Source organism: Canis aureus, chromosome 25 (genome assembly GCF_053574225.1).
Source record: "Canis aureus isolate CA01 chromosome 25, VMU_Caureus_v.1.0, whole genome shotgun sequence".
NCBI classification, from domain to species: domain Eukaryota; kingdom Metazoa; phylum Chordata; class Mammalia; order Carnivora; family Canidae; genus Canis; species Canis aureus.
In genome coordinates this window covers 25,355,183-25,381,999 of record NC_135635.1, presented here as the reverse complement: position 1 = coordinate 25,381,999, position 26,817 = coordinate 25,355,183, and the positions used below count along the sequence as shown (strand labels likewise).

Genomic DNA, 26,817 nt, shown 5'->3' with positions numbered 1-26,817 from the left:
TTAATTCACTTTATAAAAGATAAATAAAATACTGGAATGCCGTATCAGTGTTACCTTAATGTGAAAGAGTATTCTTTCATTCTTCATTTTCACTAAGGTACTGGGTTGTGATCATTTGATATTATCTACATATTAGGTGCTCCACCTTAGTAAGATTATGTTTGTCATTTTTTATGTCAGTGAAGACTATTTCTACACAGACACCAAAGAATGTTGAAATGAAAACATTTGTTTAGAGGTCATGATGTCCAAATAGGCAAAACATAAATTCTTCTAAGACATTTGTTATTTTGGATGATCCCTCACTGCTTTTGTTGTACATTAATGAAGTTTATAGAACACCCATGATAATATGCTCTCTGAAAGAAGTAACCTCTTTGCCTTATGAATATCTTGAAAGCAGATATATAATTCAGCCATTTCAAAATTGTATACTTCCTTTTGTTAATAATTCTTTGCTATCACCAAATATATTAATAACAATCTCTCATAAATGACACTTCTGACACATTCATGAAGTGTCCATTTCTCACTGAAAGAAATATCTGCTTTTCATATTGGTAAAAAATACTTATGTATACCCCAAGTACTGCATCACATAAAATGGAAAGTGATTTTTTAAGATAAATATTTTATTTATTTATTTGAGAGAAACAGTGCAAGAGAGCGAGAATGAGTGGGGGGCGGGTGGTGCAGGGGAAGGCAGAGGGAAAGGGAGAAGCAAGCTCCCCAAAGGGACTGCTGTGGTCATGACCTGAGCCAAAGGCAGGTGTTTAACCCTACTGAGCCACCCAGGTGCCCCTGGAAGGTAGTTTCATTCCCCATTTATATTAAGAATTATCTTCAAAGTGTCTTGCTAGTTCACTGTGTTTCATTTTCTCTGTGAATAGTTCATCAAATACTCTCCTCTGCTTTGAAGTAAAGTAGTTTATCCAATCACCCACTGCTCCTGGAAAAAGTGGAAACATATCAGATAAGAACCAATTTAAATATATAACATTCACCAAAAAAAAAAAAAATCTGTCAGATTTGCAACAAAATATGAATGATATCATTTCTTGGTGATAAGTACTAGGGGATTATTCTTTTCTTCATTTGCTTACTTGTTGCTTCTAATTTCCTCAGTAATGGTTGCATAATAATATATACAGTTTAAGAAGTTATTTCTTAAAAAGAAAAGAAGATTAAAATATATAAATGTCCTAGGTTTTATGCTAGCAGGCAAGAAATGTCTCACCTAACTTTAGTTAAACCATAGAAGTTTTTAAAAGGCCTGGGTGGTGCAGTCCGTTAAGCACCCAATTCTTGGTTTCAGGTAGGTTGAGATCTCAGGGTTCTGGGATCAAGCCCCATGTGGGGCTCCACGCTCATTGCTTGAGATTCTCTCTCCATCTCCCTACCCCTCCTGCTTGTGCTCTCTCTCTCTCTCTAAAATAAATAACTCTTTAAAAATAAAACATAAAAGCAGACAAAGGGAACATAATGATGTCACTTATTTCCCCATCTATGCACCTGTGAAGCAATAACTGTGCTGATATGTGCTGATAACATATCACAGGGCTGGGTAATTGGTCTCTCTCTCTTCCTTTTTTTTTTTTTTTTTTTGATTCAAGTATAATTAATTTACAGTGTTATAGTAATTTCAGGTGTACAGTGCAATGATTCAGCAATTTTATATATTACTCAGTGCTCATGATGATAAGTGTACTCTTAATCCCTTCACCTATTTCACCTTAATTGGTCTTACTTTAGGGAAATTAATTTTACAATATTGATAACAGAGAGTTGGAAATACCATTGCCAAGTTACTTGCATGATGTCCCCCCCTCACCTCACCTCCAGTTACACACCATCTTTCCATATTAGCACTTCTATATCTACAGTGAAAGTTGTGGAGGGCAGAATAAGACTGCTTGGATTCAAATCTTGACTCTACCAGCAACTAGTTGCATGATGTTGGACAAGTTATTCAGGTGCTTGGCATCTTAGTAAAATGTAAATAATATGAATATCACCCTCAAGAGCCTATTGTCAAGTTTAAGATAAATCTAGTAACGTGCCTGGCACATAGTAAGCTCAGTAGGTTCCAGCTATTCTCACTCTATAGTTTTCATGATTCCATAGTAAACCCCTACATGAATGTGATTTAATACATTTAACAGTTTCTGGTTAGAGGCCAATTAAGTGCATTTGAGGTTTTCAATGTTATGAGCAATATTGCAGCACGCATCCTATCTCTATATTTTTCCACAGCCCTAAGAAATTAATAGGTTCCTCAGTAATTTCCCCCCTAAATTTTAGTATATAGGGACCCTTAGGCTTCTGAAACTTATGTGGACTGCTCCTTGCCTGTCACCTTATCTCCATGTCCACCATTGTCAGTTTCTAGAATATCAGCTCCCAACTGCAGGCATAAATTCTCCTCCGTAAAGTGAGGGATATCTCTTGCACCAAGGAGTCTGCGTCATTGACTTCTGTAGTTCATTTGAAATGATTATTTTCAGAGGATGGATCCTAACCCCCTCCCCCCCAGCCAATAGAAGGAATAAAGTGAATAACCCATCCTTGTGTTTAATTCTTCATATAGTCCAAATTTAACAATAGGCACTCATTGTGACTAGTATCAGTGAGGATGTTTTCACTGTTGACTTTCTGTGTTTTGTCAGATCCTATACAAAGAAACTACTTTAAGATAGAATTTAATTTCATTAGAATTAATGTTATTAGCTAAGATTAAATTATATTGATATGGTTTCATTTGGGAATATTTGCTAGTGTCACTTGTATGGCAGGCCAAAGACTACCTCTCTTCTCTTTAGAGTAAAATTTCTCAAGTTGGTAGGATAAGATGGGTGGAAACTGAGGATTTTGCTAATCATATGTCAAAGGACAGTGATAAAAGATATCAAGAGTAGCACTGGATTCCATGAAGCATCAGAACTTTCTCATCTCTCATCATTCTCTTGACCATAATCCCTCCCAATCTCTGTTTCTCATCTCTTTGCTTGTTTCACCTCTCTTCATGTATCCTTTCCTAAATCCTTTCTGTCTTCCCTTTATCTTCTCTCTCCCACTCATCCTAATCTTTTTCTTGACCCTCCCATGTCATCTGGTTCTTGTCCTCCATTTTCAAACTTCTTGGAAGAGGGGTCCTCATTTGCTGCTTCCCTTCTTTCTCTCTCTCATCTCTTCAATCCCTGCATTCTGCCTCCCATCGCCACCACTATGGAGACCACCATCAGAATTCATGAATGATACATGGCCATGTTTGACCCCAGCTTTCTTTGTAATTCTGGTAGTTTCATTTTTTGGCTCATCTCAGCTGTTTCACTCCCATTGATGTTAGCATCTCTAGGGTTTCCCCTTCTAATCCTTTCTCCACTAGGCCTTCCCACTCATCCTGAATAATTTTGCCTCATTCCTTAAACTGCCAATAGCTCCTAAATTGACTTCTGAACTGAGTTCCACTCAACAGTGGCTCCCTGATAAGGCCCAAGTTCTGACCCTCAATGTTTCATACCTGGACTATTACAATGACCTCTTACTGGACTTTCTGCCTCTGGTTTCACCCTCTTCTAAACAACTTTCCACCCTGCTCTATTATTTTCAGGTCCCTTCTTAAAGCAGCAAATAGACCAGGGGGAGAAAAAGACCCCCTCATAACATGCATCAGAACTTTTGTTCTCTGGCCCCAATTTTTATCTCCCTGATTCTGCTCCATGCATCATATACCCTCTAGCACAGGAGACTATCTGCTCTTTCTAAAAAAAAAGCACAGTCCAATTCCCTGGTGGTTTTGAGCTTTTCTTCTTGCTGTTAGCTGTTGCTGGAATGTATTTCTTCCCTCTCATTTTCCTGGTAAGATCTTGCTCATGCTTGCAATCCCAGATCCTATGTCATCTCCTCACCACCTACTTTGTTATGAAAAAATTCTCTCTCCCATATTCATGTTACTGTTCACATTTGCTTATACTACTAGCACAGTTATTATCACCTACTACTGTTTACATTGTGATCTTCTGAGGGACAAGACTATTTTATTCAATTTTTGAATCTTAGTTCTTAGAAAAGAGTTTATTAGTAAATATTTGCTGAATTGAGTTCTTCCTCTCTCCCAGGCCTGGTTTTGCAACTATGAGAAAATAAAAAATGAACCACCAAAAAATACAAAGTAATTTACAAAGTTAAGGCACTATCTGATCCATATGAGTTAGTGAATAGCTGCTTTGGGAGGAATTATATTCAGATGAGCCAAAAAATGGAAACAAAGGTGTGTTTTCTAGTAAGATACCTGAGCATCTAAATGCAGAAAATCTTGTTATTATAAGTTCTGTAAGATCCAGGGAGGATCTGGACTAAAACTCACATGGATTTCAACACAATTCCATATCTGGATGTGCTCAAACTGGCTCTAAGTTAAATGTTAGGAAGTAGTGGATTTTTTTCCTTCTCTCTGGGTTTTCATGTAGAAGAAGGTCCTGAGATAACACTTCTAGCTTCTCTGTCTACCCCTAACTTCTGCGGGGACAGTTATTTGATCAGTTTATGAAAGTGTACTGTCCACACTCATCAGCTCCCTTCTCTCTTCTGAAGAAAACACGTGTCATGTACTGCTCTTCACCATGCTCTATGGGGGCTGTCTCAATGCAGGGACAGGACTGCATTTGGTTGTGTCTAAGCAAGCACATTTGCAAAATTTAGGATAAGTTATTAGTAAACATTCTAGGCTGCAGACTTGAGGCCCATTCTTCACGGAGCTTTATTTTTTTTTTTATTTTTTTTTTATTTATTTATGATAGTCACAGAGAGAGAGAGAGAGAGAGAGAGGCAGAGACATAGGCAGAGGGAGAAACAGGCTCCACGGACCGGGAGCCCGACATGGGATTCGATTCCGGGTCTCCAGGATCGCGCCCTGGGCCAAAGGCAGGCGCTAAACCGCTGCGCCACCCAGGAATCCCCTTCACGGAGCTTTATAATTTCCATCTATCTGTTTGACACCTGTGTCTTTCCCTCAGTTGGTTCCTATCTGGGCATGGACATCTCAATGTCTGGAAATAATGCAATTTAAGAAATTTGTTTAGTTAAATATTCACTGAGGGATGACAATAAGCGATCCATTGTGCAAGAGATAGGGTGCACGATGGTGAAATTTAAATGGTAAAATGGAACTACTTCCAAATATAAGCCCTAGGCAAAGTACCACATCCCTTTCTGACTTACCTTTCCGAAATACCAGGTTCCTATTGGATGTGAGGGCACAGATGGTATGATTTGGATCACAGTTTTCTTTGGCCGCATTATTTTTCATTTCACTGAATGACGTCTTCTGAGCAATCTTATTAATTTCACTGTCATTCACATTTATACCGAGGAAAGTAGTTATTTTCTTTATGCCTTTAGAAGGATCCTGCGCAGCAAGAAAAGTTATTCTTTAAAAGTGTAATTCATCAAAACACCAAATTCATTTTCTCAACCCTGAAAACAGAATTTATTGATTTCCTGTTTTAACTTAATCTTACTTAAATTTTGATTGTTGAAATGTTAGAAAGGACTTACTTTCTTCATTTCTTCATAGAATATAATTAGAATGTTTTTATCATTTTTGTGTTCTTCCCAGCTTAAAACATGATCAAACCAGGATCCATATACAACTAGAAGGAAAAATGAATTGTGTTAATATTCAAGATCATGGCTTGGCATCCCAAGGTTCTTCCCACTTCAACAAAGTAGGCAAAGTAAGGCACACATGTATTAGACTCTAGAATGAAAAAGTTTTACAATAAGAATTGTTGAATCACTGAAGTGTACACCTGAAACTAATATAACACTGTCAATTAATTATACTGGGTTTAAAATGAAAAAATAAAAAGAAAAGAAAATGTTAATGACATATGTTAATACCTGTCTTCTAAAGTAACAATGTGTCATTCATAATCTATGAAGGAACTTATAATTAGCTTTAACAAAATTCAATAATTAAAAATTAAATAAGATCTTAAAATATTTAAATAAAAGAGTTTTCCTTAGAAGAGCTCAGTTTTAAAACACTACTGTTTTGGGACACCTAGGTAGTTCAGTGATTGAGCTTCTGCCTTCAGCCCAGGGCGTGATCCCAGGGTCTGAGGATTGAGTCCCGCATTGGGCTCCCCTCAGACAGCCTGCTTCTCCCTCTGTTTATGTCTCTGCTTCTCTCTGTGTGCCTCTCATGAATAAATAAAGAAAATCTTTAAAAACAAGATAAAATAAAATAAAATGAAACACCACTGTTTCTAAATACAGTATTGTGAAATGAAATTGGACGGCTATATCTCTAAATAAGGCTGTGTTGTTTTTTCTTTGGTATCTTTTTCTCATCATCAGAAGTGACAGTAGAAATACAGTAGAAATACAGAGATACCCATTTTCTCAATAATTATGTTCTGCTAACTACTTTGGATCTAGGGGAGAAATAGAGAAACATCGAGAATTTATTATTTTCTTCCTGCAAAGTGACACGCTTTTTATAAGTTCTTAGCAGAAGAAGTTTATAAACTTCCTCAGAAAGGGGTGGGGTAAGAAAAGTAAAAAGAATTCTATTTATTTATCTTAGTTCAAGGCTGAAAAATACAGAGTTAGGGCTTTACCAGTAGTTGATATTATCTCTTTATTGTTTTGTTAATTTGACAGACCTCAAAAATCTCCGGGGCTTAAAAGTAAAATATGATCATGCAAAACAAATTATCAACAGTGATGATAAAAAACAAAAAGTGAGCAACTTCTTGTATGACAGAAAGTTGACTAGCTTGACAATCTAAAGCATCAAACATAGTAATTTAAAATGCTACATATACATCTTTCCATGCACCCCTATTATCCACAGATCTAATACTAGCTAATGTCCAAATTATAAAAGAGCTCCTCTGCTCGCAATTTTCTCAAGATCTGCTATTGATTCATTTAATAAGCATTTATGAAGCCATTAGTGTTTGCCAGACATTGTGCCATATAAATTTTGAACATTAAAGTTTTGAATAAATTGATGTATCATTAACTCCTAACTAACTGCAATTTCTCACAGCATCGGCTCCTAAGGAAGTAAAGGGCAAGAAAATAACCATAATGCATTTGTAAAACTAGGACATCGAGCACTGCAATGGTATCATCACAGAGCCTGGTTTTCTAACCTGTGGACCCAGAGGGCTGTATAATTAAGAACGGGTGTTTGAAAGGGCTGACACATCTTCGGTTACCCACATTCTCACTGCCAGTTCAGTGACTTACATAAATACTTTATCTTAGAATGACCCAAGTACCCTATCAGTGATAGGGAGTTTACCTTCTAAGAACAGGCCAGTCTTTTCCCAGGAACAAACACTTGGTGGGATTTTCTCTGCTAGGAATTTATCGAGTGAACGAGTCTCTGTTACTTCAGACTATGCTCCCAGTCTCCACCTGTATCACCACCTCCCCTGGGCAGAGGCAGCTCAGCCCAGCCCTGGTGGGTGACATCACCACCCAGAGATGCTGATGCAATGGAAGCCCTCAGGACTGTCAGGGAGCCCAGGCTTCTGTGACTGCAAGGCTGGGTGTGGAAAGAGGCCACATGTCACAGTGTTTCAGCTGGTAGTTAGCTGTAATTGACTTGGCCCACGATGGTTTTTCAGGAGGAAATGCATGCCTACATACCCCAAATGGATTTAAGAATAATCTTTCCGGTGATAGCCTGATCATCATTTGAGAGCCAGCTATTCTCTTATTAACTAATTAATTTACGTTCCATCTTGTTCCAAAAAGACAAAAGAATTTAAAGAAATTGGCTGCCTGTCTCTTCCTTACCAATATACAGAATAGCACTTTGGGTTAATTTTTTAATCAGAATCCTCCTTGTCTAGACCTATGGTTTTAAAGAAAGTATAGCTTCCAAAACAGAGACTTCAAATATTTCTTTTATGGGAAAGGCTTTTCTCTGCATCCTGCACTTAATGACAGAATTTTCTATCACCTCCTGTCCTAAACAGATACCTGGATGGCCCTCCTTTGTTGTCCAGAATTACTTGTTCCCCTGACATGCCCCACCCCCCCCCCCAACAGAAGTCACTCTTTCTCAACCAACCCATGCATTTTAGGCATGGCTTATGCAGCAGCAATCACCACTTCCTATCAACTTGCAGAACCCCTCCCTCTTAGATAATCCAGGCTCCTTTAAGACTTCGTGTTCTTTGAATATCACTCTTCTTAGCCTTATCTGGGTCAGAATTGGACTTTCTGATCTGTCCCCTGCAGTCACAGAAGACTGTTTAGACCACAACGCCCTGGGGACAGGGCAAGTCTTGCCACCAACACTTTGAGGGACAGCTTCTGCAAATACCCCATGGACCATTTGTGTCCTTTTTAATCTTCATTTTCCTTCCCCTTGTTCATCTCCTCAACAGTTTTCTGGCCCAAACTTTCAACTTCCTTGCTCCCCCACTGTTTATTTCAACCACCTGAAAAACACTCTGTATTGAATCAGAACACTTAACCTTCTTTTCTTCCTGCCCATTGCTGCTGAGTTCTGCTGAAGGAATTTAGACAAGTCTGTATTGACACCACTGCAAATCCATTTTTCTAGCCTCAAGTATCCCAAGGTTGCCTGGTGAACCTAGAACCTATTTGTCCTGCACTGACACACTCTTCTATTCTCCACATCAACTATTTCAAACCTCCCACTTTCCGCAAACCCTCTGCCCTGTTCTGATCCAGTTACAAAGAACATTTTAATTTCTAGTTTCTAGAAAGCACTCTGATGATAGATGACTGTGCACAAATTCTCCAAGATGAAGTGCCTAGAAAATATGGAGTTCTCATATAAGACTGGAGAGGAGGCTAACAGAGAAAAAAGTATGACACTAAGATATTCATTTCATTGAGCTATTAATCTGTCAAGATGTTGCCAGAACACAGCTTACTGTTTTATTTGAAAACTTAAAATGTATTTGGAAGCTGTCTGAAAGGTAAATTAAATGATAAGATAAATGTGTAGCTATCTATGTCTTTATGGTACTGTCTTCTCATATAATGTGTATATATTTATGGTTTGGAAAAAGACATATATATATATATTACAGTTTGGAGGATATCATGATGCCTCAGTTGTAAAATAATGTTTCTAGATAAATGCCCGCTTGTAAAATTTCTGCCCTAAAATGAAACTATACATCCAATAGAGTGAGTAGATTTCTATAGTCAATTTTTAGTCGTGACTTCATTTGAACATCTAAGTAATCCTACAAAATCCAAACCTCAGAATGATTAAGCAATTTGTCCACAGTCACACAGGGAATAAGTTTTTTTTTTTTGGGGGGGGGGGGAATAAGTTTTAGTCAAGACTTGACTCCTGTTCTTCTAGCTCCATAGTCTGTTTTTCTACTATATCATGTTGTCATTGGCAAGAGAAAGTATCCTCTCCTCAAAAAGTCACTGAAGAACATCCCTGAAATACAGTCACATATATTTAACAGGAGAACAGACAACTTCATTTTATAAATACCATAAATGCTGTTCCCACTTAAGTAAATTTTAAAAAGTTTTAGCAATTCACTGACTACTCTTAGTGTGGACAGGGCTTGGCCAGGCTAGATTACCTGATTGTATAATACACAGCAGATCGTTTTACAATTAAAAATCTATTAACATACCTAAGAAAGTATAAAAGAATCATCTGGAGCATTTTTTCCAACTGACTGCCTTTCCCAGATGTTCTGCTATGACATCAGATAATGTGGTGGTAGCAAAGGTAAATGCCCTATGACAAAGCTAGTTTGCTTCCCTGCATAAGGACTGAGTTGCCCTTTCTGTGGATACATTCATAGAGAAATAATCTCCAGAAGAAGAGCACTAACAGGCCTACTTTACTCTGCCCTAGTCAGACCATACCCAGAAGATGTTTTTTTGTCTTCTGGGCACTGCAAAACCATAGAGATGTAGCCAAATTAGAGCTCATGCAGCAGTGAGAGGGGTAGTGAACCCTGGTGTATAATAATTGGAGACAAACGTGGCTTTTCTTTTCCTGAGGAAAAGCAGACTCAAGATCTGGGGTTTTTTTTTTTTTTTTTTAATAAATTATGTATCTAAACTCTGTTCATTCCAAACATGGAATTGAGGCAGAGTGAGGCATGCTAACTATCTCCAAATATTTAGAAGGCTATTGTGTAGAGGAGGAATGAATGATCAGAGGACCAGTTTTCTTGTTGGATGAGTTATGCCACAGTGGTAACAGCAAAGATTTTGGAGCTGACACCTGAATTTAAACTGTGGCTCCTTACGAGTGATGCATCTGGACAAGTTATTTGGCCTCCCAACATCTGCATTTTCCTCACCTGTAAAATAAGGATAACATCTAGCTCGTGTGTTCTAGTAAGGATGATAGGAGATCGTGTTTGCCTATCACTTAGCTAAGTGTCTATATTACATAGTAAGATTTTTTTTTAACATCTTAGCAGTACCAAGCTGGAATATGTCATTTGGGGGCAGGAGCTGGGGGTGTGAACCTGTTGTCAAAGTTAAGGAGTTCAAGTTTAGCCTGTACAACTCTTGGCAAAGGTGATTCAAACATCAGGTGGGTGTTTTAACCTGATAATCTTTAATAGACATGTCATTCCTGAAATGTTATGGCTCTACTAAATGCTTGCAAAAAAGGAGAGGAAATATTGTGAGCATAGTATATTATCCCATAAGGAATAAGTCAAAAGAAAGTGTTAAACTTTGTTGCTAGCAAGTTCTCAACATCCTCATGTTAAGGTTATACTTACTGTGGCCTCTCTGAAATTAACAAGTAAAAGCTTAATAATTTACAAGTGAAATAGTGCAACTAATAATTAAGCAGATTTACCTTTAAACCCAGTGAGAGATAAGATCCTGTGGGTACACAATGTTTCTAAATCATGCCTCTTCTAAATTCTGCATTGTCTTGGCTTATTATTTTTGTTTAATGAAAGCTTAGGAACTCAGGCTTTTTGGGTTTTGTTTTTAAGTGTTTAAGTTCTTCAGATACCAGTGAGTTAGAGAAAAAGTAATAAATTCAAAGGCCATGCACAGTTAAGCAGGATCAATATCCGTTGCACAGCTCAATCAAATGATATATCATTTTAGTATTTTCAGAAAAAATTGCTTTTTGTTCATCTTTATAAGCCAAGTGTCAAGATGGCTAAATCTTTCATTTGTTTTGTTTGGGGATTTTTTTTTTCCTCTTTGGGATGTGGAGGGAGAATTTTGTTTTTTTTTGTATGTGTATCATTTGTTGGTATTTTCCATTTGGTATATTTAAGATATGTTTTGGGCTGCCCGTGCAGGTTTCAACTGTATCTTGCTATACTTCAATCAATGCATAATTATTTCACTGACAAGACTAATGGCATGAAAAAAAAAAAAGTGATGCCTGATTGGAATTAATTTTTGTTTTAAAAACATTGCAACCAGCTCAATAAGTAATTGCAAATCCGTACTACCCACAGGTGATAAGAAAGTCTATGAAGAAACAAAGTGAGAAAAAATGGATTAGAAGTAAAAGAATAATCTATCCAAATGTGTTTCTGAAAGTAGGCCATTAGGATCCAGTTAAACTTTTGGAAAATGCTTTCAAATGATGAATAGAAATCATTGTTATATTTACCATCTCCTCTTAGGAAAAGCTCAAAAAATGCAGCCCAGGTTTCAATGCCAGGGAGATTCGGGTTATCTCTGTAGTAGTGGAATAAAGAAACGGCCGTATCTTTTGGATTCCTAATGATGTAGATAATCTGTTAAAAAGAAATCAGTTTATTTTTAGATGGAAACAGCCCCCACACAGAATGTTTCCTTAAAAAAGCAACTGGACTTAGCTGTGCAAGCAGTGATTTGTTGTCAGCTTATGCTGATTATTGAGCACAGACTCAGGCCAGTGATTCTCTAATGCTAATGTGCAAATGAGTTGTCCAAGAATCTTGCTAAAATGCAGATTCTGATTCGGGGGTCCAGGATGAGGCCTGGCATAATCTGCATTTTTAACCAGCTCCTGGCTGGTGTTAGTGCTACTAGTCCACTGACCACACTTTTTCAATTTATGTGCTAACTGTGGTCCTATCTTTTCAGCGGTAGACACAAGAAACCCTCTATTCTTTTGTTGGATGTGAGCACTTTTTTAATATAAAAAAATTTTAACATGATACAATTTAAATAATTTCAATGTTATAAAACATGATTTAAATACACTATGGGGGATCTGGGTGGCTCAGCGGTTGAGCATCTGCCTTTGGCTCAGGTCGTGATCCCCGAGTCCTGGGATCAAGTCCTGCATCGGGCTCCCCATGGGGAACCTGCTTCTCCCTCTGCCTGTGTCTCTGCCTCTCTCTCTGTGTCTCATGAATAAATACATAAAATCTTTTTAAAAAACAAAATAAATGAATACACTAAGATTTCTTTTAAATTGTCTATTCTTATTTATAGGAAGAATGGTGTTTTGGCATTTCATTTTCTCCAGTTTAATCCCCACAGAGTAGGGAATCTGAGCCACCCTCCTAATTAACACAAACACTGCCATTGCAATCTGATTCAATTCAATAAATTTTTGTTTAGTACCTACCAGAAACCCAGCAGAGCGGAATGTCCTAGGTCTAAGACATATGTGCAAGACAGAAATGTTACCCGTTCTCTCAAAATGGTCAGGTAAGGGAATGCAGTGTCATGAAGGTTGTAACTGGGGAGGTACAGAGTACATGCAGTCCGAACATATAAAAAACCTCCGGAAAACAGTGAGAGACGCTGAGTGTAGTAGGACTATCTTCGATCATGGTCAATGTTGCATGAGTACTAGATGTTCCACTTGCTCTTAAATCGATATTCAGGTGGACGCATATTACGTAGGTAAGAAAGCGTTTATTGAGTCATGTTTAATACGTAACTATCTTTCTGTACTGTGTTCATAGTCCACCTGGTCCTCCTCACTTGAGAGGTGTAAAGGTAAAGGCCACTGTGCAGAGAACTGAAGAGCCAGCTCTCACCCCGGCTCTGCCCCCATTAGCCTTTCTTCATCTCCAGAGAGAATTGTGGAGTAACTCAACATTTCACGCTCTAACTGCTCTCTGCATCCTGAGCAGATTCACAGAACCCCAAGGATCTGAAAATCCTTTAAGAATCCACTGACTGTCTTAATAAAAAGGGATAAAGTGGCAGATTTTTAAGCCTTAGCCATGAAGTTGGAGTTTTTTGTCTGTTCGTTTCGGGAGAGAGGAGTGTCCTAGGGCCTTTGGAGAATACCCAAAGTTACATGTCAGTATTATCCAGTGGGAAAGACCATGCAAACTAGTAACACAGATACAAACTATTAGTACAATATATACTAATTAAGACAATACAAACTATTAACACAATATATACTAATATTGAGCCATTAAGTGGTACTTCTGAAATGAATACAATGTTTTATGTCAATTATACACAATAAACACACACATACAATAATCTAAGAAATCTGAGGGGTGGTTGAAAGATATGCAGAGAAAGCAGAATAGTACTCTGAGAAAAAAACTAAATATTAACTAAGTACAATGAACTGAGCTAAAAACATAAATTTCATGTAAGAGAGTTTGGAAACCATAAAAAGGAGGTGGGGGAGATAAAGATTAGGAAATAGACATAGGAGGCTAAGTAGGGTCGAGGGCTGGTAGGGAAAGATCACAAGAGGAACTGACTATCTGCCAGGCCTGCTGGAGCAGGGAAGGTTCCAGTAGCCCCCAAGCTCTGAGGGCTAGGCAGGAAGCAACAGAAGGCAGGTCACCATCTGGGGAAACCAGGTACAACCAGAGAGTTTCACTCCCCATCAGGGTTGTACCTTAAGGCTCCATCTTTACTGTGGCGGTTTTAAGAAGCACCCTAACCTTTCGGAGCTTGAGTTTCTTTGCTTATGAAAGGAAAACCATCTACTCTTGTCTTTGTTGTCATGTGTTTATAAAACACAGCATAACTTCTGACAGCCCTTTGTTATCAGTGTTGTTGCATGGCCCTGAGTAAGGGTTATTGAGCTTACCAGACTCCTTTTATCCCCAAATCTCTCCTCTCTTTCTCTCTCTCCCTTTGAGTTTGCTTGAAATAAAAAGACTCCGTTAAGTGAAATCCAGTTAGTTTATGCTAATCAAGTTAGTATGACTTCATCTCTTCTGTCTGGTAGATTTGCTGGGGGTAAAGGTAACACTCTAGGACATTTGTCTCTGGTTGATTGTGTTTACTTTCGTTTGGGAAGAGGACTAGATGGTGTGCATGGAGACCTTGTGGTTCTAGAGTTACAATCATAGGAAGATCTGCTTTGATTCATGCACACTTGACTGGTCGGTTACTTTTGTTTTTACTTTTAGACTATGGCTAACGCTATTTAAACAGGATTCATTACTGGAAACTTGCTACAGTGGACACATGTATCTTGCTTTTGCTTTTCAAATATACACATTTTCTCATCAAAACAGAATTTTAGAATGCTCCTTACACAGGTATCTGTAAAGAAAATAAAATCCAACCCTCATGCCATACCATAGCAAACCACTCGTTATGTTGATACATTTACATTCAGTCTTTTTTTTAAATGCATGTGTATGTGTATTTTAAATAATTAGGATTATCAAGTATATATGGATTGAAAACATGCTTTCTCTGTAACCTTATTCCATAAACATTTTCCATGAGAACATGAATTTGAGTAAGAAACATATGAAAATGTTCTTTTACATTATGATTAACTTTTAAAATAATAATAATGTGTGCACTTAAAAAGAGCCTGAGTTATTATATATTCTTTCATGTCTTATACACAATTTATTTTTTATTCTTTTCCTATATAATCCCTTGCAAAAATGATAGATAAAATAATATTAAGGCAACTTTTCTTTCCCTTGACATCAATATTTAAAGAAAAAGGCAAAAACCAGATTCACAGACTAGAATAAGACATTGTCTAGTGTAATTATGGGTGACATGCCAATGTTGCATTCATATTTCTTTCATTACTAAAAGATTATTAAATCATTTTTATGTGCTAGATACTGAGGCACCTATATATTCATTATCTTATTTAATCTTTGCCACATTATATGCAATGGATACTGTTGTTTCTGTGTCAAATGAGGAAACCAAGGCTCAGAGAACATTAGCAATTTTCCAAGGTCACACAGCTTGAGAGTGGCAGAGCAAGAACCCAAGCCCAGTTTTCTGATCCTCCCAAATCTTTGTTCTTAACCACTGAACTCACCTTGCATTGTTTTTGTTTAATATTCACTGGTAGCATGTTGTAGCTCAAATGTGTGGGAATAACTCTTCTCTTAGAGTTCATTTTTAGCTCGTCAAATTTAGAAATGTCTCCCAACTCAATGGGAGATGTAAGACTCATTCGAGCATTGGGAATGTTCCCAATGACCTCTGCAATCCAGTGAGTGCCTTGACACAAAAATGAGACAAAAAACATTTTTTTAAATTAAATGAAACTCTTAAAAAAATAAGTAAATGAAAGTCTTAATGACATAAATATAGAAAATTAGCATGAGGTTATAATAGCAAGGAATGCATTAATTTTGTTATAAATAGTTATTATTACCTCTTGACACCCATTGAAACCAGAAACACCAGTTGAAATGCTTGAGACGTTAATTCTTTTTACAGGAAGAATCACACTTGAAAGATCTTGAAGAGACTGAGCACTGTCTATGCTATTTCCTCAGCTTGAAATAGTCTGTGCTACACTCACCTCTAGCACCTTCTCTAATATACAGATCTTTCCATACGCAGTTCCCACTGGTCCTGCAAACTCCTGCATCTTGCTCTTTTATACACTATGCTCTGAGTTCCCACTCCCCTGGCATAATTGTTTACCCTTTCTGTCCCTCCCAAGTAGCACACACCAGAGCATAGTTGCCACTGCTTATATTTGTGTTTATCTCTCCATTTTCCCCTGGAAGATAGACACTGGATCTTAATTTTGTTTGTGTGCCAATACAGAGTTGTTGTACAAGCAAAGCATTTGAACAGTGAACAAATGCTATATTCAGACATCATAAGGATATAATCCTCTGCTACCATGAAGTCTGGAAGGAGTATCACTTTATGTTTACATAAAGCAAACTCCAATATTGTAGACAATAGAGAACTGGAACAGGAAAGTAGAAGTTTAGATGGGGAGGATGCTTTGCTGATTTGAAAGCAATGTTCCTAAAAAGTTTAAATCAGACCTACTTTCCATTTATCTCATTGTAATTCCAATTCTAAATTTGTTACAATATTAACTAATTTATAGTTAAAGAAATATTTAAACAGTGCTCCCATTTGCATGATATGTTTTAAATTTAAGACTATTTTAGATTATAATGTTAATAAGTCAAATATTTATAACATTCATATAAACATGACTAATATAGTAATGACATTCTTATTATTCTCACAAATCTATTGTTTTATTTTGGTGAAGAAGAGAGAATATTTTGGGCTGTATTCAGGGGACTTCTGGAGCTGGTGAGTGATATCAAAGGCATCAGAATGTAGAGTGGAAGCTTTATATAGGGTTGTTTACATATATGGCTATAAACTAGCCACCTGCTCAAAGAAACTTAAAAATATAAACCACTTTCTAAACTAACATATCAACCTAGGGTAAGGTATAGTCATTCAAAAAGTGACCTATTACATAGAACACTGAGGTATTCTGGAAGCTATCATTTAATTTCCATTTGCAACACTATTTTCCAATAAAAGAACTACGTATATGATTTATACTTTAAAAAAAAAAGCTGGAAGTTCTGGCCCTATGTGAACTGTGTCTTCTGTTGGGGAAGGCCTCTTGGGCCTGACTGATAATCAGATAAGAGAAGTAAAATGCAACCATGATTTGAAGGGGAGCAACTAAGCTCTTAGTTGCTAAACCCTGCTAGCAGGCATATGCCCATTCACACAGGTCCCCTCTTCTGGAAATCGCAGCAGGTCATTAGTTATTACATAGTCTGTCCATTTCTCAAAATTAAAAATAATACATAATTAATTTAGATTATCCCTAGGATGACAGTATTCATAATGGTCCTTTCATGGGTATGTAACTATATGTGGAAATAAACTTTGGCTAAGAAGGCATAAAATTGAACACTGCGGGGAGCCTGGGTGGCTCAGTCACTTAAGCGTCTGCCTACAGCTCAGGTCATGATCTCAAGATTTTGGGATCAAGCCCCACTCAGAGCTTTGTAACAAGCTCTGCATCAGTGGGGTGTTTGCCTCTCCCTCTCCTCCTACCTTTCCCTCTCCTACTGCCTCTCCCCCTCTGCCTCTCTCTCTTTCTCAAATAAATAAATAAATAAAATCTTTTTTAAAAATTGGACACTAAAACACTTGGTACTAAAAATACTATGGTATTTTTATTACCCCAGGAAAAATTATTCATTTATAAATCAATCATTAAGTATGAAATGAACAAATACTGTTTATCACCATGCCTGGAACAAGTATGAAGAGAACTTTACAATGTTACAGATATTATGCTTATTATATATACCATATATATATACTTATTATATATGCTATTATATATACATATATATGTATACTTTAATGAATAAATGAGAAACAAGACTATAATAAAAGCTCTAAATCCTCCAGTTGAATTTTCTCAAAACACAGTTTTCAGCTCTCTAATGTCAAACTTTTTCATTAAAATAAGCATTTAGGATACTTAAATTTCCTATTGATAATGATTCTAAAAAATAAATGTTTTGTAAATATTGCTATATTTCTATATAGTAGTATATTATATTATTATACTATCACATTCATAATTAGTAGTATATTATACTTCTTATTTCTTATATTTCATACATTTTAAAATGTACTTATACACTTAAAAATATATTAAAATAAACATTACCAGATTTGGGGTAAGACACCAGAAATACATCATCTTCTCTTGCACTGAAAAAATCCAGGGAGTTTAGAAGTTCTTCTGAAGACATAGTAGAAAAGAGAATCCCCTTGAATTTATGAAGAACACTTGACTGGTTCTGGAATGACATCTTTCAGCAAATGAATCAAAAAGTATTTACTAAACACTAACTTAACACAAGGAACAGAACAAGTAACGTCCTTGATGTTAATTCTAGCTCACTCAGTGGCAGAATGATCTTAGAATTACTGAGCTAGTTAGAGGTATATTTATATGTATACATATATATATACACACATACATACATATTACGTTTTGCAATTCTTCACAAGAGTAATTTTTAAACCAGAACTAAGCCAAAGTCTACTGTAAAAATTATGTCACCTGGATTTTCTTGATAACATGTTGCAAAATATTTCCTCCAACTTGATATTCAAATAGTTTACATACAAGGCTATCAAGCCATCAGAATGTAATTATTATGATATGATAGGACTAGAGTAATCAAATCCTTTGGCCTTAATAAGAAAAGAATTAGTGTCTCTAAGGAATTATGTAACTGTGGAAAGGACTACAGAAGTGAACTTCTTGTTAATATTAACACATAGTAGAGGAAGTAGCTAATCGGTATTGTGTTGCAGGAAGGGAGAGAATGGAGTGAGAAAATATAAATTTTTCATAGAATTGGCAGATAAATCTGTGACTAAAGATAAACTTCATGGGAAATACTTTAAGAATGATAACATGAGTGCCAGGGTGGCTCAGTCTGCTTTTGGCTCAGGTCATGATCTCAGGGTTCTGGAATCAAACCCCACATCAGGGTCCTTGCTCTATGCTCACAGGGATCTTGCTTCTCCCTCTCCTCCCTGCTCATGCACCCTCTTACTATCTCTCTCTCTCTCAAAATAAATAAATAAATAAATAAATAAATAAATAAATAAATAAATAAAAAAGTCTTAAAAAGAAAGAAAGATAACATAGGAACCAGGAAACACAAGCCAGAAAAGAGATATCCTGAGCTTTGATGTATATGGGAAGTTCATGATTGAATTAAACAAATTTTGTCTGAGTCATTCTTTGCTTTACTCACTAATATCGTCGTATTCTGGATTCAATTGGATATGACAACAAAGTGCCCAATAACTTCAATGAACCACAATTTAGTGTTTTTGTTTGCTCGTCTGACCATCAAAAAAAATGTACATCAACAAGGAAATGATCAGTGTCTTAATTGAGCATAAAAAAGTATAGGTCTACTGTGGAAGAAATAATTGAAGAAGAAAGATATTCATGATAGTGGCAGAAATAAAATTCAGAATAATTGTACACATAGCAAATCCTAAATCTACCATTAGGATAAACATGTAAATTGTGCATGGTTGCTGCATTATGAAAACAAATTGTATTTCTACATTCTAGCAAAATCAACTGAAAAATAAAAATTTAAAAACACTACTATTTATAATAAGAAGAAACAATGAAAGCTCTAGAAATAAATCTAATAAAAGGTGTGCAAGGCATTAAAAGCTACAAAGTATTACTGAGACTAGTTAAAGAAGGTGTAAGTAAATGGAGAAATATACCATGTCCATGGACCAGAAGATGGACTATGATTGAAGTGTCAATACTCTCCGTATTGATCTACAAAGTCAACTCAGTTTGAACAAAATCCCAACAGGCGTGTGTGTGTGTATGTGTGTGTGTGTGTGTACGTGTGTAAATGGACAAGCATTTACATGAAAATGTGAAAGCAGCAGAATAGCCAAGGAAATCTTAAAAACAAACTTGTAAGACTTAGATGACCAGATTTTTAAACTTTATCATAGAGCAACACTAATTAAGACAGAGTGGCCTGAGCTCAAGGATATCTATATAGATCCATAGAACAGAATGAAGAGTACAGAAAGAGACCTATGCGTAAATGATCACTTGATTTATGATAAAGGTATAATTCCGTAAGAAAAAGATGGTCTTTTAAATGAATGTTGCTTTGTTCAATTGGATCCATATGGGAGAAAAAAAAATCTTACCTTACATCATATGCAAAGAAAAATTCAAGATGGATCATAGAATTAAACTTAAAAAAAAATTTCTAGAAGAAAACATATAAGAAAATTTTCATGACCTTTTGGCAGGTAAATAATTCTTAAATATGATACACAAAAGCACTAACTATTAAAGAGAGATATTATAGTTGAGCTTGATTAAATTAAGAGCCTCTGTCAATTAAAAGGCACCATTCAGAAAGTACAAGGCAAGCCACAGACTGGAAAAAATAGTGTAATTGCACATATATATATATATATATATATATATATATATATATATACATATTCAACATTATACTCATTTCCAGACTCTTTAAAGAACTCCTGGTAATCAATAATATAAAAATCAAACAACTCAACAACAACAAAAGAGCATACCTCTGAGTAAACTTTTGGAAAAGGGTTCAACATTATTAGTTATTGAGGAAATTGAAATTAAAATTAGCATTATGGGAAGATCCTCTCCCACAGTGTTGGCATGAGAAGCTCTGTGGACCCACTTCTTGAGGAAACAACCATAAGAAATGACAACTATTTTTTAAATAAAATAAACATTTAGGGACTCTGGGGTGGCTCAGTGGTAGTGTCAGACTCTTGGTTTCGGCTCGGGTCGTGATTTCAGGGTCATGGGATTAAGCCCTGCCACTGGCTCTGGGCTCAGCATGGAGTCTGCTTCAGATTCTCTCTTGCTCTCTCTCTCCTTTTGCCCCTCCCTCCCATGCATGCATGTGCACATTCTGGCTCTAAAACACATGGATAAATAAAATCTTTAAGAAAAACTTAAACATTTAAAATCTCTAGGAAAAGGGTCGCCTGGGTGGCTCAGTGGTTGAGCATCTTCCTTTGGCACAGGGCATGATCCCCAAGTCCCAAGATCGAGTCCCACATCGGGATCCCCGCAGGGAGCCTGCTTCACCCTATGCCTGTGTCTCTGTGTCTCTCTCTGTGTCTCTCATAAATCAATAAATAAAATCTTAAAAAAAAATAAAAATAAAAAGATAAAATTTCTAGGAATGGTTCAAACTCAGGAAGCAAATGAAGAAACATTTATTCAAGAAAATATTTGCAAATCATATCTCTGGTAAAAGATTTGAGCCCAGAATGTGTAGAGAACACCTACAACTCAATAACGAAAAATCCGCTATTACAAAATGGGCAAAGTCTACACTGTTGAGTATAACACAGGCCCCGGGAAAGGCTGAAAAGGCAAGGTAAAGAAATAGGCTGCATCCTGGAAGGCCTTTGCACTAAACCAAGGAGTCTGAACATTGTCCAGAGAGCTATGGGAACTAGCAAAGATCTTAGGCATTGAGTGAAGAGATGAGATGACATCCTAGAAGGACCCACCTGCTTGGATATGGAGGTGGGTCGCAGCTGATTCAGACTGAAGACAGAAACTAAAGCAGAAGCAAATGATGATGAGCAAAGAAGAGCAGATCTTACTGTGCCTCCAAGGCAGAGTCTCGAGGAATTGGTGGCCAATTAGATGCAGTGGATGGAGGAGCCAATAAGGCCACAAAAGTGGCAATCCCACAGACCAGATGCAGTTTGCATATTTTCTGTGTATCCTGACACTCAAAAAATTACATTTGAAGGGCATTGGCCCATCCAACCCTGTTTGCTCTAGTCCCCACCATTCCCTATTCTCTGTGGCCCGGCTGGACTCTACCTGCCTGGTTCCTGAAGGAATGACCCTATTAGACAGTCTTTTTTTTTTTTTTTTCCTCATGTTTGGTTATGCTGGGGTTGTGAAGAGACACATGGCTGAGGAAGGACTAAGCAATAGTGAGGCAAGGTGACTTCATTTCTCCCCTCTGACCCTGGTTCTCCCACCATGCCTGACCTCCAATCACCACTCTACCCCCACACCCAATCCTTTGACCAATCTCCATTGGATGTTCTGTAGAAAAAAATCAAGAAAAGAGGAGGAACCTGGACCTTTTCTCTCATAGATGCCTTGAAAAGCTTGCAAAGCTCTATTAGGCATCTACTAAATTCCATATCAGGTTGCTAATCTTTATTGCAGCATGGCAGGAATCTAGGATGATTTTATTTTACAGGTGAGTAAACAGGTGCAGTTTAAGTAAGCCAAGTTGCCGATGTGCTTTAGAATACTGTGTGGAAGTTTCTTAAAACAGAGGATCATAAAGCTTGGGCTCATCCTTTTTCTAAGCCATTTGTTTTTTTTTTACACCCCTCATTTACATTTATGATGGATTCAGAGGTCCATTCACCAGAATCTCTGACCAGCAAAATTAATAAGAATTATAGCTGATTCATATCTTTGCCAACATAGGATACTGTCATACTTTACTGGTAAGAGTATAAATTGGCCGCAATCATATTGGAAAGGTGTTTGACAGTAGTCCCTTTGTCTGTTGCAGGTTACAAAGCACCATAAAATGTAATGACTTACAAGCAACTAATTTGTTATCTTTCACAATCCTGTGGAAGATACCTGGAAGTAGTTCCAGCTTCAAACCTCTCAGGCAGGGGGCACCTGGGTGGCTCAGTCAGTTAAGCATCTGCTTTGAGCCCAGGTCATGATCCTGAGATCATGAGGTCCCGAGATGGAACCCCGTGTGGGCTCCCTGTTCAGTGGGGAGTCTGCTTGTCCCTCTCCCTCTGCTCCTCCTCTCCCATTCCCCCTTCCCCCACTCCTGCTCTCTCTGTCTCAAATAAATAAATCAAATCTTAAGTTAAAAAAGAAGAAACACTACCCAGGCAGTTGCTATCAAAAGGTAGTAAATACTGGATTTTTTGAAGACTTGACTGGGCTTGGCATAGAAGATGGCGTAGTCACATGGTTGGCAGTCCATTGTGGCTGTTTACTGAGTTGGGTGGGGCTCTCTATCAGAGCGCTTACCTGTGGCTTTTCCATGTGGCTTGGGCTTTTTGCAGCATGATGGCTAGATTCTGAAAGCGAGCATCCCCAGAGGGAGTGCTCCAAGGGACCAAAGCAGAAACTGCAAGGTTTCTTAAGATCTGGTCTTGGGAGTCCCATGACATCACTTCAGCAACATGTAACATGCCAGTTATATGGGGTCAGCCCAGAGTCAGTGTGGGAGAGGACTACACAGGGATGAGTATCGGGAAGTGTAGCTCACTGGGGCCATTGTTGGACACCAGCTCTCCCAGTGTTCTCTGACTTCCAATGTTTCATTTCCCTCCTAGCAGGAAAACGCTCTCATGACCTTCACGAGGCCTCCAAGGTCCCTATCAGGGTCAGGCTTGAAGTCTGTGATTTCATTATCTACATCAAACCCAGACATCAGTGGGGCTTCTTGGGGCCATTCCCTCAGCTGAAGCACCTTAAGCCCAGCGTCTAGAGTGTGATTATCTCAAGCTTTAGATTTGGGAATTGGGGAATTGAAGAGACCAGTTGTCATACACACCCAACATATAACAGGGTCAGACAGGAACTAGTGCTCAAGATACCTTCATTTAACAAGGCATAGGACGGGGCCACTTGGGTGGCTCAGTTGGTTAAGCATCTGCCTTAAGCTTGGTTCTGATCCCAGGATCCTGGGATCAAGCCCCCAGGTTGGGTTGGGTTGTCTGTTCAGTGGGGTGCCTTCTTCTTTTGCTCTCCTTGTCACTCCCCCTGCTTATGCTCTCTCTCTCTCTCTCAAATAATAAATTATTATTATTATTTTTAAAAGGTACAGGACAGGAAGCGCACAACTGTCTGGGGACTATGGAAATTTTGTTGAGTCCCATCCTCCTCCCTACAAGTGATTCTTTTTGGCTCTAGGCTCTGTTATCTAGGCTCTTGGTTCTGAGGGGTCTTCTCTCTGCAGAAGAAATAACACTTCAACAGCTAAGTTGATTTCTCAGACTCGCTCATGCCTGTAGAAGTTGGGAGCCTACAGCTCTTTTCCTGTTGCACTGCCTCTGTCCCTTTAAGTCCAAGTAGGTGGTTATGTTTGTTCACTTGCTTAAAAATCAGTAGGTAGGTTTTCTGTGATTATTGTTGGTGCTCCCTCCATGAGACAAAAGCCACATCCATAAAAGTCTCTTTTTTTTTTTTTTAAAGTGCAAATTCTTTTATTTATTTATTTATTTATTTATTTATTTATTTTTTATTGGTGTTCAATTTACTAACATACAGAATAACACCCAGTGCCCGTCACCCATTCACTCCCACCCCCCGCCCTCCTCCCCTTCTACCACCCCTAGTTCGTTTCCCAGAGTTAGCAGTTTTTACGTTCTGTCTCCCTTTCTGATATTTCCCACACATTTCTTCTCCCTTCCCTTATTTTCCGTTTCACTATTGTTTATATTCCCCAAATGAATGAGAACATATAATGTTTGTCCTTCTCCGACTGACTTACTTCACTCAGCATAATACCCTCCAGTTCCATCCACGTTGAAGCAAATGGTGGGTATTTGTCATTTCTAATAGCTGAGTAATATTCCATTGTATACATAAACCACATCTTCTTTATCCATTCATCTTTCGTTGGACACCGAGGCTCCTTCCACAGTTTGGCTATCGTGGCCATTGCTGCTAGAAATAAAAGTCTCTTGATAGGCTGCATTCTCCTTTGGGATGAGCACTGGGGGGCTTGGAGTTGATGTTTTAAAGGTTCTTAGAAAACTTCTTGTCTAGCAGGTAAGGTTTGAGACATACCCCCTTAAATTTTTTTTTTTGTTCTTAAGATTCTCTTTTTAAATTCTATTTTACTTAAATTCAATAAAGTCGTAAAGATTCTTAAAAGCCTATTGCCTACCTAGGAAGTCAATGAGGTACACACACGTTTAATTTGAGTTGTCATAAAAGGATCTTATGACTGGGCTGTCAGGGTGGCTCAGTCAGTTAAACATCTGCCTTCAGCTCAAGACATGATCCTAGGTTCCTGGAATCGAGCCCTACATCAGGCTCCCTGCTTAGTGGGGAGTCTACTTCTGCCTATCCCTCCCTGCTGCTTGTACTAGTTCTTTGTCTCAAATAAATAAATAAATCTTTTTTTTTAAAGCATCTTATGACCGCATCCTTACCTTAATATAACTAGAAAGACTGTCATCGACCCCTCTATTACCACTAGATTCTAATTAAAAACTGGACAGTTTCTTCTTTAGTTCAATGCTCTTTCTATTTTTTTTAAAGATTTTATTTATTTATTTATGAGAGACACACACAGAGAGAGAGAGAGGCAGAGACATAGGCAGAGGGAGAAGCAGGCTCCCAGCAGGTAACCAGATGCAGGACTTGATCTCAGGACCCCGGGATCACCACCTGAGCCTAAAGCAGATGCTCAACCACTGAGCTACCCTGGTGTCCCTCCTCCTATTTTTATTATAGGCAATAGAAGATACCAGTTATCACTTTCACCATTCTGCCTAATAATCTCCTTAACAAAGCCACATGTTTGTTAAGCACTCTTCCTATTGTCTATACTTACTCAGCAGATAGTGTTGCTAATTGTCCTTCCATACATGATTCACATCCTCTTTAATTCAGCCTCCAATAATCACCTACTCATTATCTTACTCTTGTCTTACCAAGAATTTGGTCACTGTATTCTGACGGCCTGTCAAGCTTCTCTCACTATTAAGGCCCAAAGTCAAAATTACGTGTTTTAGGTCCTACCTTTTTTGCTCTTTCCTTCCTTCTCCCATCAATCTTTGTCTTTCTTCCTTTCTTCCTTCTCTTCCCCCTTTCTCTCTGATGCTTTGAGACTTTCAGTCTTGCAGTGAGGAGGAGAGAGGCTTTCGCCTGGTTTCTGGATCAGATTTGTCGGGGGTGCATTTCTGGTCCATAGGAGCAGAGCATGCTGTATCTCCCACTCCTGATAGGTTTGCTGCGACATGGGATACCTAAGAGAATTGAGCTCTAAAGCTGTAAAACCATGAGCAAGAGGCTGATAACTACAATCCATCAGCCAGCAGCCAGAAAGAAAAGTAATGAACAGAACACTAAGATTTGGAAGGTTTTAGTGAATTAGAATTGCTGGAAGAGAATAAGAACACTTAAGGAGATTCTATTAAAACCTTTAAAAAAGACCTTTTGAAATGAAAGATTTAGAATTCAAAATTCAGAAATTGAATCAAAGGAGAAATTAGTTACTGATGAACACCTAACAGGTAGCCTATAAAAACTACTGAGAGAAAAATGACAAAACATGGAGCAAAAACTAAAGAAGTAAAGTAAAAATAATATAAATGAAAGACAGATTTAAGAGGTTTAACATTTGAACATAAGTCATAAAAAAGACATATTTTACTGGATAGAAAATAAGTATTTAATGAGAAAAATATCATAAATCAAAAAAATAAATGAAGATTGTGAAAATATTTTCAAACACTTATGACAGTGTTATCACCTATAAGAAAATATTAAAAAATTTTTTAAATGATAAAAGTTTTGAGATAAACTACAGATCCAGATATAAAATAAACACATAAGATTTTCCTCAACTTATGATGGTATTATGTCCCAATAAAATCATCATAAGTTTGAAAATATCAGAAGTTGAAAATGCACTTAATACACCTAACCTACCAAACATCATAGCTTAGCTTAGTCTCCCTTAAACATACACACTTGCATTGTGCAGAACACTTGCATTAGCCTACACTTGGGCAAAATCATATAACACAAAGTCTATTTTTTTTATAAAGTATTGAACATGTCATGTAATCTATTGAATGCTATGCTAAAGGGAAAACAGAATGGTTGTATGCATACAGAATGGTTGTCAGTACTGGTTATTTACCCACTGACATGGCTGACCAGGACCTGCCACTCACTGCCACCGCCCAGCATCACAAAAGAGTCTCATACTGCATATCACTAGCCAAGGAAAAGACCAAGTGTTGAAATTCGAAGTACGGTATCTATTGGATGCATATTGCTTTCATACCATCATA

At 37.5% G+C, this 26,817-nt stretch overlaps 1 protein-coding gene across 1 annotated transcript; it reads right to left on the bottom strand.

Moving 5' to 3' along the window:
* Positions 1 to 611: 611 nt before the first annotated feature.
* LOC144297635 (sulfotransferase 6B1-like) lies at positions 612 to 18,182 on the bottom strand. The gene is made up of 6 exons (XM_077871860.1): positions 17,882 to 18,182; positions 15,233 to 15,417; positions 11,630 to 11,756; positions 5,557 to 5,651; positions 5,221 to 5,407; positions 612 to 949 (listed from the first exon to the last, which is right to left on the bottom strand). The coding sequence occupies exons 1-6, from the start codon at positions 18,024 to 18,026 to the stop codon at positions 831 to 833; spliced, it is 858 nt and encodes a 285-aa protein (XP_077727986.1). The 5' UTR covers positions 18,027 to 18,182; the 3' UTR covers positions 612 to 830.
* Positions 18,183 to 26,817: the final 8,635 nt, after the last annotated feature.

Bases quoted from the DNA above. Each gene is read 5' to 3' on its own strand.
- LOC144297635 (XM_077871860.1), bottom strand. From the start codon at position 18,026: ATGTCATTCCAGAACCAGTCAAGTGTTCTTCATAAATTCAAGGGGATT. The intron at 11,757-15,232 runs GTGAGTTCAGTG...TCTTTTTAACAG, and splicing joins TTAAACAAAAACAATGCAAG to ATTATCTACATCATTAGGAA. The intron at 5,408-5,556 runs GTAAGTCCTTTC...CTTGCTGCGCAG, and splicing joins TCTATGAAGAAATGAAGAAA to GATCCTTCTAAAGGCATAAA.